The sequence below is a fragment of the Hypanus sabinus genome, chromosome 3 (assembly GCF_030144855.1).
Source record: "Hypanus sabinus isolate sHypSab1 chromosome 3, sHypSab1.hap1, whole genome shotgun sequence".
Taxonomy (NCBI): domain Eukaryota; kingdom Metazoa; phylum Chordata; class Chondrichthyes; order Myliobatiformes; family Dasyatidae; genus Hypanus; species Hypanus sabinus.
In genome coordinates, this window is record NC_082708.1 from 108,602,591 (window position 1) to 108,615,218 (window position 12,628).

Below are 12,628 nucleotides of genomic sequence, written 5' to 3' on the forward strand. Positions count from 1 at the left end.
CCATGAGAGGTTGTGTGTGATGTGGACTCCCAGGAGCCCGAAACTGCTCGCAGTTTCCACTGCTGTGCTGCTGATGTAAAGAACCGCGAGTTCTCCTGAAGTTGATAACCATCTTATTTATTTTGCTGTTATTAGGAAGAGGGTATTTTCCTGGCAGGAAGCCTCAGCTCTTCCACCTCCTCTGTGGCCTGGTTGATAAAGAGCCCCACCATTGTTTTGTCAAACTTGACAATGTGATTGCTTGGTTGCTTGGCTCACAGTCACGTGTGAGCAGAGTGCACAACAATGGGGTCAGCACACAGCCTGGGGGGGGCACCTGTGTGGAGGATGATGGGGACGGTGTGCATCCTGTCTGTCTGAGGTACGTTCATTAGGAAGTCCAATGCTCTGTTGCACAGTGGTGTATTTAGGCTGAGGAGTAGGAGTTTGTTCACAAAGGTCTGTGGGTTAATGGTGTTGAATGCCGAACCAAAGTCCAGAAACAAACAACATTCTGACATGCGTCCTTGTTTTTTAGATATGTCAGGGCCAGGTGCATGACAGATGCTATGGTATCTGTTGCAGAAGGTATACAAAATTAGGAGTGGTGTAGAGAGGGTAAATGAAAGCAGGCTTTTCCCCCTGAGGTGGGGTTAGACTAGAACGAGTTCACAGGTTCAGGTTGAAATGTGAATATTTAAGCGGAACCTGAAGGTAGCATGATGTGGGACGAGATACCACTGGAAGTGTTGGATGTGGATTTGATTGCCACAGTTCAGGAAAGCTTAGATAAGTACATGGATGGAGGGCTATAGCCCAGGTGTGGGTCGATGGGACTAGGCAGAATAACAGTTTGAAATGGACTTGATGGGCTGAAGGGCTTGCTTCTGTGCTGCAGTCCTCTATGGCTCTAACTCATAAATTAATAAAGCCTTTTGTTTCAGTTCCAAAGCAAAAGCTCACGTTCCGTTTCTGACCACAAGAATTTTGCTATAAACCCTAATAAATAAGTCTTCCGCCTTTCTTTTCGCCCTATACTTCATAACCCTTGACTTTCCATACTTCTTCCATTAAACTAGATTTCCTCTTCCTGAATCTGTCTTAAGCCCCCACGTTTGCACTCTTACCACAATTTCCTCACCCTTCTCTCCCCTATCATCTTGTACTGTCCCACAGCCTTACCCAACCCCACATGTTTCACCTGCACTCATGTTACTCCTTTCCCGTGTACTTCCATTCTCTACTGTATCTTCTGCTCTCTTCACACTTTCTCCCCATACAATCACTTTACTTAGCCTCGCTCCTCCCCTCAAAAACTGCACTCTTCTGCCTAGATCCTATTCTACTCAACTGTTTTTTCCTTCTACCTCTCCTGTCTCTACCCTCCCCTTACCTAAACATTCTATTGCTCCTTTCTTCCCCTCCCCATTTCTTCTCCCCCCTTTCCCACTCTGTTTCCTCTTTCTCTCCCCCACTCCCACACTCTCTTCCCTCTCCCTCTTTCTCGTCTACCACTTGCCATCCTGACCCCAGTTCTCTTTCTTCCTCCTGTTGAACTCTTCCTCCTTCTCCCGGTCTCTTCTCTGCTCCCTTCTATTCTCTTCCCACCACTCCTTCCACTACTTTCCTACTTCCTTCCCCACCTCCTTTTCTCAGTCACCCTCCCTCAGCCCCCCTGCTTTCATCCCTCACCCCATCCTTTCCCCTCTCCTGTCCTGTCTTCCCTCCATTTTCAGCCTTTCTTGTTCTGCTCCTTCTCCAACTTTGCCCTGATATTGTGTCAATGAGAATCACTCATCACTTGCTTGGAGTCCCAGTTCCTGATAATTTAATCACATAGTCACAACCCATCTGTTTATCGTGCATTCTGATCATCAGGTACCCAGTAAACTAATCCCATTTACCAACAATTGGTCCACAGCCTTCTATGCCTTGGTTTCAAAAACTCATCCAGATGCTTCTTAAACTTTCTGTCTCTGCTTCCACCAGCTTCTCAGGCAGTGTCTTCCAGATTTCAACAACCCTCTGGGTGAAGATTCCCTCAAAACAGCACACTCCTTATGCTCTCAAGTTTCAGATACCTCTGCAATGTGGAGTAGTATCTTATTACCTATGCTGTCTATACTTAACACAGTTTTGTATGCTTCTCACAAGTCCCCCACCTGTCTCTTCTGCCAAGAAACAAACACAACATGTCCAGCCTCCCCTCATTTCTGAGATGTTCCCTCTGTGGCAACATCTTGGTGGAACTTTGCACTCTTTCAGAGGCAATTGTGTCCTTTGTCTAGTGTAGTGAATACAACAGCAGTGCATGAACAATGTTTTGTAAGTCAGGCCATATCCCCCCCCACTCCACTTTTACACTTCATTTTCTTACTAATGAATGCAAACATGTTGTGTTCTTTCCTCACCACTCTACATACTGGTGCTGTCACCCCCAGGGATTTTTGGACTTGTGTGCACCATTCCTTAATAAAATGTATCACTCACACATATTAAATTCCATCTGCCATAACTCTGACCAATTTACCTGTTAATCAATATAGACCAAGAATATTCAGGTCACTGTTAACAACACCAACAATTTTCAGTCATCTGTTCAGTGATTTGTGAATTCTCTAAGTGTGAATTTCCGTTTCTTGAAAGGCCGTAACCTGGACGCGAGGGGGTGTATATCCCAGAATGCTGAATTGATAGTTCTGACCTTTCAAACATGTTTCAGGTAATTGACACAATATTGTATTCCCACGTACAATACTGATCAATGAAATATTGCCATTTATCGGCAGGATTAAAAATGGTACGTTTCAGGCTAAACAAACCACGTTAACCCAAGACACAGACCCTGAGGTCAATTGCATTATAGCGAAAACTGCTGAAAATGGAGCAGTAGTTTTGTCACTTGACAGGTAGGTGCTCCGAAAAAAACAATAAACTACTTTGAATAGTGCACTTGTTCACGGGAGCTAAATCTGAATTACACTTAATTATCCATGGGACAGAAATCGTAATATATTTAATGCAGTCAATATTAAATAATAAAATTGATATTTATCTCCTGGTTCTTCACAAATACTAAGTACACAGTATATTTTGTTATATCCCAAATATGGGATAATATGGGATTCATCAATCGAAAGAACAACTGTCATAAAGGTTTTGTTTACGACACTCTATAAAATTTACGTTGATATTTTGCACTCTTTATTTTTGCACTATATGGCTTTAATTTATTACTACGCAATTTGTCTCTACGTTGCTACTTCACAAATTGAAGAACGCTCTGCTTCCCCAGCGAATGGCGTTTTATACTTGGTGTGCAAACTCTCTGTTTCTATTGACGGGACTCCTTGTCAATCAGAGTTCGACGCAGGGCATTGGCTGGCGCTGCCTGAGCTCCCAGGCGGATCTGTCTGCCTCGGTAAAATCATCCAGAAAGAAGGAGACGGCTGAGAGCATCGTTATGGTGAATAATCGCGTTACTCGTGAACAGTAATAATTTAGATATGATGAGTTAATTTAATTTAATTTCAATGTTCCAGATACTCTGCCATCGCAATGGCAGAAACATGATGTGTAGACAAGATTGTGATCTTTCTTCGGAATATTTTTTTTAGATGATATTTTTTCAGTTATCTCCCCCACTCCGCCCCCTTCTCATTACCGCAATGTCCGTTAGTCAGGAAAAGAATCGCGCTGGTGAATTGCTCAGAGCATGATGATGGAGAATTGGCATCGGTGTTTGTAAATATGCGTGTTGTTGTATTGGCTGCTTCCAGCACCTACTCACCACGGAGGAGGAGGCAGTTCTTCATGGCTTCCTCGGCAACTATTGACACACACCCACTGTTCTGCTATACTTCACAAATATGCTTTAAGACAGTTAAGATGATGACGTCAGTTCATAAAAACAAGATCACATATTTGCATTTTTCTTTATTTATAGTATGGTTTCGTGAATCACGCATTGGAATTATTAATTCAGCGTAATTATGGCCCTTTGGTGTGGGAAAATATCAAGTAAGTGAAACAAGCATCTATGTTAAAATTGCATATCTTAAAAAATGAAATTACTTCAGCTTCACATTACGTTAAATGAGTTCTACGGCTTCGAAATTAATTTGACCCGGAGTCTGAAATAATAACAATAATCGATAAGCATCCGTCCTCAGCAGCAGTGGAAAGTCCTGCGCAGACCCGCTGTCGGTCGGGGTCTAGGGTAGGACATCTTATTCTGTAGTGACACAGAGAAATACGTGAAACTGTCCTCAGTTCTGTGTGTATTTGGTCATCAAAAACCTTGTGTTAACAGCTACAGTAGATTTTAATTGACATCAAATAACCAGCCATTTTCTGCCTGCGAGTTTGCAATATTTATTCCTAAAACTCTCTTTAAAACGTGTTGTAGAAGACACAAGGATTAAATCATACCAGAACAGCGATAAATTGGCTAAGATTTACCTTTCCAGTTTGGCATCAATGTGTATAACCAGCTAGTATGGAAGCGTTTACTTTTTAACGTCCAAATATACTCACGATTTCAAAATGCAGTTTAGATAAACCATTAAATAAAAAGGCTTTTGTTTATTTCACCTTATCCAATGTTATTTTAAATTTGCTAAAAATTGATATGTATCAGTGGTTGTATTGCCTCAATGACCTGGAGAGCTACGTTGGCTGGAGTCAGGGCTTTGTGCTTTGGCTCTCATTAGGGTCAATGGGGCCACACAGGTCAAAGGGTAGAGGCCAGACTCAGAGTGGTCCACTGGCCCCCCAGGTTCGCGGTTCAGCTCAGGGCTAACAATCTGGACTATCAAACATTGCTTTTTCAGAAACAGCAATAAAGAATCCTCCTATGTCTGTGTGTGATGGTCTGACAGAGATGGAGGACTCTCATTGCTGCCCTGAGTACCATTGGCGTAATGGGCAATAAGTATCTGAATTGTATAGTTAATTGAATTTCTTTAGTTTGCTGTTAACAGATATTATGTCATAATATTTATAAATTGCAATGTTAAATCTTCTTTAATTGATAGATTATTGCCTTTTATCACTGATAATTCCAGTGTGCATCTTCCTTTTAAAATGCAGATCAATAACAGCCGCAGAACCACACCATTAATGATGTACTTATTTGCCAGTTGATGCTGTTGCCAACATTGGTGGAGAGCAAAGCCGGCAAGATAGAGATATTTCAAGTTCAGTTTGGCTGTTACTGCCTTTTGCTGATTAGGGCGAGTCAGTTGTATGACATTAGTGATTATTATTAATTTCTATGAAAGAAATTTCTGTGGGAGTCATTATCAAAGAGTGAGTTTGTTGAATGCCTATGAGATGGCTTTACATTTACATTGTATTAGGTATTATAAGTAATCTAGAGATGATTTAAAGTATACAGGAGGATGTGCGTGGGTTATCGTGGATGAAGATCGAACAAAATCTGAAGTTCTCTTACTAAGTAAGTTGGAACAGGCACATCTGGTATTATTTAGCTTCAGTTAGTCAAATGTTCGTCTTAGTATATCGTATATATTTTACCTTTCTAAGCATATAAAACACTTAAGAACGTATGTTTCAGCGCTGGGCTGGGGAACGGAAGTTCCCAAGTTCGAGCCAGTGACAGATCACTTTCGAGTGAGCTCTCCATTCGTGCCGGGTTGACATGGAGGATCAAAAACTCAAAACCCCAAAACCCAATAATTAATCCACTGCGTTGTTTAGTAATGATTGTAGCTTTCATCGGGGCAGGGGCTTTCTCATTTTATCCTTTAAAACTGTTCGGATCGTTGACCAACATAGCCTAACGCTTTTACAATGACTGATGGCTGATTGCTTTATTATTTCCACTTTATTTTCAATAGTGATCGTGATTATTTTCGTGAACAGAAACACTGTGGATTCAGAGCTCTGATGCTGGGTCCTAATGTCCACCGCACTGAGACACGTTAAATAAGATCTGGGGTTCCGCTGGGTCTAGGGAGGCTAGAGAGGCTATGTGGGTGGAATTGAGGAATGGGAAAGGTGTAGTAACACTTATAGGGGAGTATTATAGACCACTTAATGGAGAGTGAGAATTGGAGGAGCAAATTTGCAAGGAGATAGCAGATATTTGTAGTAAGCACAGGGTTGTGATTGTGGGAGATTTTAATTTTCCACACATAGACTGGGAAGCCTATTCTGTAAAAGAAATGGATGGTTTGGAGTTTGTAAAATGAGTGCAGAATAGCTTTTTGCAGCAATACATAGAGGTACCAACTAGAGAAGAGGCAGTGTTGGATCTTCTGTTAGGGAATGAAATAGGTCAGGTGACAGAGGTATGTGTTGGGGAGCACTTCGGTTCCAGTGATCACAATGCCATTAGTTTCAATATAATTATGGAGAAGGATAGGACTGGACCCAGGGTTGAGATTTTTGATTGGAGAAAGGCTAACTTTGAGGTGATGCGAAAGGATTTAGAAGGAGTGGATTGGGACAATTTGTAATAGAGAAATGGAGGTCATTTAAAGGTGAAATTTTGAGGGTACAGAATCTTTATGTTCCTGTTAGATTGAAAGGAAAGGTTAAAAATTTGAGAGAGCCATGGTTTTCAAGGGATATTGGAAACTTGGTTAGAAAAAAGAGAGATATCTACAATAAATATAGGTAGCATGGAGTAAATGAGGTGCTTGAGGAATATAAAGAATGTAAGAAGAATCTTAAGAAAGAAATTAGAAAAGCTAAAAGAAGATATGAGGTTGCTTTGGCAAGTAAGGTGAAAATAAATCCGAAGGGTTTTTACAGTTCTATTAATAGCAAAAGGATAGTGAGGGATAGAATTGGTCCCTTAGAGAATCAGAGTGGACAGCTATGTGTGGAGCCGAAAGAGATGGGGGAGATTTTGAACAATTTCTTTTCTTCGGTATTCACTAAGGAGAAGGATATTGAATTGTGTAAGGTAAGGGAAATAATTAGGGAAGTTATGGAAACTATGATGATTAAAGAGGAGGAAGTACTGGGGCTTTTAAGGAATATACAAGTGGATAAATCTCTGGGTCCTGACAGGATATTCCCTAGGACCTTGAGGGAAGTTAGCGTAGAAATAGCAGGGGCTCTGACAGAAATGTCATTCAAACGTCATTAGAAATGGGGATGGTGCCGGAGGATTGGCGTATTGCTCATGTCGTTCCATTATTTAAAAAGGGTTTTAAGAGTAAACCTAGCAATTATAGGCCTATCAGTTTGACGTCAGTGGTGGGTGAATTAATGGAAAGTATTCTTAGAGATGGTATATGTAATTATCTGGATAGGCGGGGTCTAATTAGGAACAGTCAGCATGGATTTGTGTGTGGAAGATCATGTTTGACAAATCTTATTGAATTTTTTGAAGAGGTTACGAGGAAAGTTAATGAGGGTAAAGCAGTGGATGTTGTCTATATGGATTTCAGTAAGGCCTTTGACAAGGTTCCACACGGAAGCTTAGTTAGGAAGGTACAATCTTTAGGTATTAATATTGAAGTAGTAAAATGGATTCAACAGTGGCTGGATGGGAGATGCCAGAGAGTAGTGGTGGATAACTGTTTGTCAGGTTGGAGGCCGGTGACTAGTGGTGTGCCTCAGGGATCTGTAGTGGCTCCAATGTTGTTTGTCATTTACATTAATGATCTGGATGATGGGATGGTAAATTGGATTAGTAAGTATGCAGATGATACTAAGGTAGGTGGAATTGTGGATAATGAAGTAGGTTTTCAAAGCTTGCAGAGAGATTTAGTCCAGTTGGAAGAGTGGGCTGAACGATGGCAGATGGAGTTTAATGTTGATAAGTGTGAGGTGCTACAATTTGGTAGGAATAATCCAAATAGGACATACATGGTAAATGGTAGGGCATTGAAGAATGCAGTAGAACCGAGTGATCCTGGAATAATGGTGCATAGTTCCCTGAAGGTGGAATCTCATGTGGATAGGGTGGTGAAGAAAGCTTCCAGTATGCTGACCTTTATAAATCAGAGCATTGAGTATCGGAGTTGGGATGTAATGTTAAAGTTGTACAAGGCATTGGTGAGGCCAAATTTGGAGTATTGTGTACAGTTCTGGTCACCGAATTACAGGAAAGATATCATCAAAATAGAGAGACTACAGAGAAGAATGTTACCTGGGTTTCAGCACCTAAATTACAGGGAAAGGTTGAACAAGTTAGGTCTTTATTCTTTGGAACGTAGAAGGTTGAGGGAGGACTTGATAGAGGTATTTAAAATTATGAGGAGGATAGATAGAGTTAACGTGGATAGGGTTTTTCCATTGAGAGTAGGGAGATTCAAACAAGAGGACATGAGTTGAGAGTTAGCTGGCTAAAGTTTAAGGGTAACACGAGGGGGAATTTCTTTACTTAGAGGTGGTAGCTGTGGAACGAGGTTTAGTATTGTCATTTAAAGTAAAATTGGATAGGTATATGGACAGGAAAGGAATGGAGGGTTATGGGCTGAGTGCGGGCCAGTGGGACTAGGTGAGAGTAAGCGTTCAGCATGGACTAGAAGGGCCGAGATGGCCTGTTTCAGTGCTGTTATGGTTATATGGGTCCTAAGGTCCACCACATTGAGCAGGTTGAATAAGGGACTTGAACATCTGCATTTTTTGGTATCCGTGAGGGGTCCTGGAACCAATCCCCCGCAGATAAGGAGGGCCGACTGTACAGCCCAAGAGTTGCCAGACGATCCTCATATGGTAACCCTCTCATTCCTGGAATTATTCTCTTGACTCTTCTCTGAACCCTCTCCGATGTCAGTATATCCTTTCTAAAATAAGGAACCCAAAACTGCACATAATACTCCAAGTGTGGTCTCACAAGTGCCTTATAGAGCCTCATCCCAGCTCTTATATTCTATACCTCTAGAAATGAATGCCAACATTGCATTCCCCTTCTTCACAAGGGTATCTTGCACAAGGACTCCCAAGTCTCTTTGCATCTCTGCATTTTGAATTCTCTCCCCATCTAAATAATAGTCTGCCCATTTATTTCTTCCACCAAAGTGCATGACCATACACTTTCCAACATTGTATTTCATTTGCCACTTATTTGCCCATCTCTCTGCAGGCTGTCTGTTTCCTCAACACTACCCGCTCCTCCACCTATCTTTGTATCATTGGCAAATTTAGCCACAAATCCCTTAATACCTTAGTCCAAATTATTGACATACATCGTAAAAAGTAATGGTCTCAACACTAGCCCCTGTGGAACTCCACTGGTAACCAGCAGCCATCCAGAATAGGATTCCTTTATTCCCACTCTTTGTTTTCTGTTGAACAGCCAATGCTCCAACCATGCTAGTAACTTCCCTGTAATTCCATGGGCTCTTATCTTGCTAAGCAGCCTCATGTGCGGCACCTTGTCAAAGGCTTTCTGAAAATCGAAGTACACCATGTCTACTGAATTTCCTTTGTCTACCCTGCTTGTAATTTCCTCAAAGAATTGCAGTAGGTTTGTCAGGCAGGATCTTCCTTTCAGGAAACCACGTTGGCTTTGGCCTATCTTGTCATGTGCCTCCAGGTACACCCAGACCAGATGAACTGCACTCTAGGGTTCTGAAAGAATTAGTGATCGAGATTGTGCAGGCATTAGTAATGATCTTTCAAAAACCATTGGACTCTGGCATGGTGCCAGAGGACTGGAAAATTGCAAATGTCGCTCCACCCTTTAAGAAAGGAGGAAGGTAGCAGAAAGGAAATTATAGACCAATTAGCCTGACTTCATTGGTTGGGAAGGTGTTGGAGTCAATTGTTAAGGATAAGGCTATGGAGTACTTGATGAACCAGGACAAAGACAGCATGGTTTCCTTAAGGGAAAGTCTTGCCTGACAAACCTGTTGGAATTCTTGAAGGAGATTACAATTAGGATAGATAAAGGGGATGCAGTGGATGTTGTATATTTGGATTTTTAGAAGGGCTTTGACAAAATGTCACACATGAGACTGCTTACCAAGTTAAGAGCCCAGGGTATTACAGGAAAGTTACTAGCATGGTTAGAACATCGGCTGATTGGTAGGAGGCAGTAAGTGGGAATAAAAGGATCCTTTTCTGGTTGGGTGCCAGTGACTAGTGGTGTTCCGCAAGGGTCGGTGTTGGAACAACTTTTTTTCTGCTGTATATCAATGATTTAGATGATGGAATAGATGGCTTTGTTGGCAGGTAGTGCAGGAGGACTTAGATTAGGAGAATGGGCAAGAAAGTGGCAAGTGAGATACAATATTGGAAAATGCATGGTCATGCACTTTGGTAGAAGAAATAAATGTGCAGACTCTTATCTGAATGGGGGAAAACTCAACAATCTGAGATGCAAAGGGACTTGGGAGTCCTTATGCAGAACACCCTAAAGGTTAACTTGCAGGTTGAGTTGCTGATGAGGAAGGCACAACAATGTTAGCATTCATTTCAAGTGCTCTTGAATACAAGCGCAGGGATGTGATGCTTGGTCTTTATAAGACACTGGTGTGGCCTGACCTTGAGTATTCTGAACAGTTTTGGGCTCCTCATCTAAGAAAAGATGTGCTGGGATTGGAGAGGTTTGGTAGGAGGTTTACAAGGATGATTCCAGGAATGAAAGGGTTATCATATGAGGCACATTTGATGCCTCTGGGTCTGTACTTACCGGAATTTAGAAGGATGAGGGGGGAATCTTATTGAAACCTTTCAAATGTTGAAAGGCCAAGGCAGAGTTAATTTGGAAAAGATGTTTTCCATGGTAGGGGGCACAGCCTCAGGATAGAGGGGGCATCCATATAAAACAGAGATGTGGAGAGATTTCTTTGGCCAGGCGGTGGTAAATTTGTGGAATTTGTTACCACAGGCAGCTATACAGACCAGGTCTTTGAGTATGTTTAAGGAAGAGCTTGATAGGTTCTTGATTGGACATGGCATCGAAGGTTATGGAGAGAATGCTGGGAAGTGGAACTGAGTGGGGTGGGTGGAATCAGCCATGATTGAATGGCGAAGTAGACTCAATGGCGTGAATGGCTTAATTCTGCTCCTATGTCTTATATTTTTATGGTCTTATTACTTGGGATGAAGTTCTAACGGTTTGGTTAATGGACAGTATTTTGAACTTGTTACACAGTGATTGTAAAAACCTGAAACAAAAAGAGCGTTACTAGTGTAACCCTCAGGTTCAGTGAGCTGCATTAGTCTAGGGGAAGACACACTCTGGCCTGCCAAACTTGTGAAATCTCGTTTGTATGGGTGTTGTGTGATGTTTTCCCCTGTTACAAATCAGTACCACGAAATAACAGACAGTACACCATATGCAAGTAAACGACTTAGCTTTATAATTCTAAATTTGACTAGAAGGTTAGTGAAGAGAACAAAAAGAAAAGGGCATATTTTAATGAAACACTCTAATGCAGGCATGGGCAAACTACGGCCCGCGGGCCATATGCGGCCCGTTAAGCTTTTTAATCCGGCCCGCAGAACTTGATGAAATTATATTAATAAACCTTGTTAACGTTTTTTCCCCGCAATTCTGGCGTTTTCCCAATAGATGACGCACTCTATATACATTGACCTTTGTTGAGGTGCAGCGTATTACTCCACATTTGCGCTTTACTTTGTGACCTTGTGGCGACCCATTTCCTGGCACATCCGAACCGGCTCACAATTAGCCAGCGTTCCGGCTAAGGGAGATAGCCTGCGGGGATTTGCGAGCACAGAGCTCCGCATATTGGCGCACTCTCACTGTTCTGTCATTGTGCGGGTCATTGTTGAGTTTTGGGACGGGACAATTGAATAAGAAGGAGCAGGACAAGTAGACCTGCATCTCCTACCGTTTTTGAAATAAAGACAGGAGGAGAGTGATGATGATAATATCTTGAAGGATAACAGAATTTTCAGTGCTTTAAAATAATAACTGTTACTATTAAAAAAACTGTATTTTATTCATTTAATTTTCAGTGTTTTAAAAGACATTTCAATAAATAGCTAAATACCATGGGACTTCAAAGACAGATATTTTGTTGTAATGCATTTGTTCATTTTCAATTGAAATTAAAGCACATGTTTTCTACATATCCCATGATATTTTATTTTCTCTTATGAGGTGTATTACCAAAACACTCGTCCATCTGCTCCTAGTCCGGCCCCCCTGTCAAATTTATGACCCTTTGTGGCCCTCAAGTCAAAAAGTTTGCCCACCCCTGCTCTAATGCATATGTTGGAGCTCATGACTTTCCCGTCTGTTCGTTCTCCATCGATTTCCCCCGGGCGTCGTCGACTCCAGGCCCCATTCCATGTCCACTCAGTCCTGCAGTCTATGACCTCTTCGTTCTGGCTTTTTCTCTATCTTCCACCAAACAAAAGCCCGTGAATCCCTCGCTCTTAGGCATATAAGAAAGAAAACCACTCCTCTCATTGGACGCTGCCCATTCCAAAGCCCCCGTTATCTCTTGTCGTAACCCAAACACGGCAGCTACAGAGAATCCATTACATTAGCAGTGAACCTTTTCCCAGGGTGTTACACTAGAAATGCAAGCAATCTTGGTAGCATCTGGAAGAGAGATAAACTGTTTTAATGTTACATACGGATGACTTTACAGCAGAATTGTCTGGTGAAGAATCAGAGGTGGACTGTATAAGTTGTAGGAGGTAGCTTGAGTAGGATTGATGCAAGAACTGTTCCTTGTGACCCACA

General features: G+C 41.8%; 1 protein-coding gene across 1 annotated transcript in view; it reads left to right on the top strand.

Moving 5' to 3' along the window:
- The first annotated feature begins 3,385 nt into the window (after positions 1-3,385).
- The window catches only part of gucy1b1 (guanylate cyclase 1 soluble subunit beta 1), a 45,067-nt gene continuing 35,824 nt past the window's right edge, over positions 3,386-12,628 (top strand). Inside the window, exons 1-2 of the mRNA XM_059963356.1 lie at positions 3,386-3,445; positions 3,926-3,999. Coding sequence (XP_059819339.1) covers positions 3,443-3,445; positions 3,926-3,999 — 77 coding nt within the window. The 5' untranslated portion in view covers positions 3,386-3,442. The remainder of the gene's footprint in view (positions 3,446-3,925; positions 4,000-12,628) is intronic.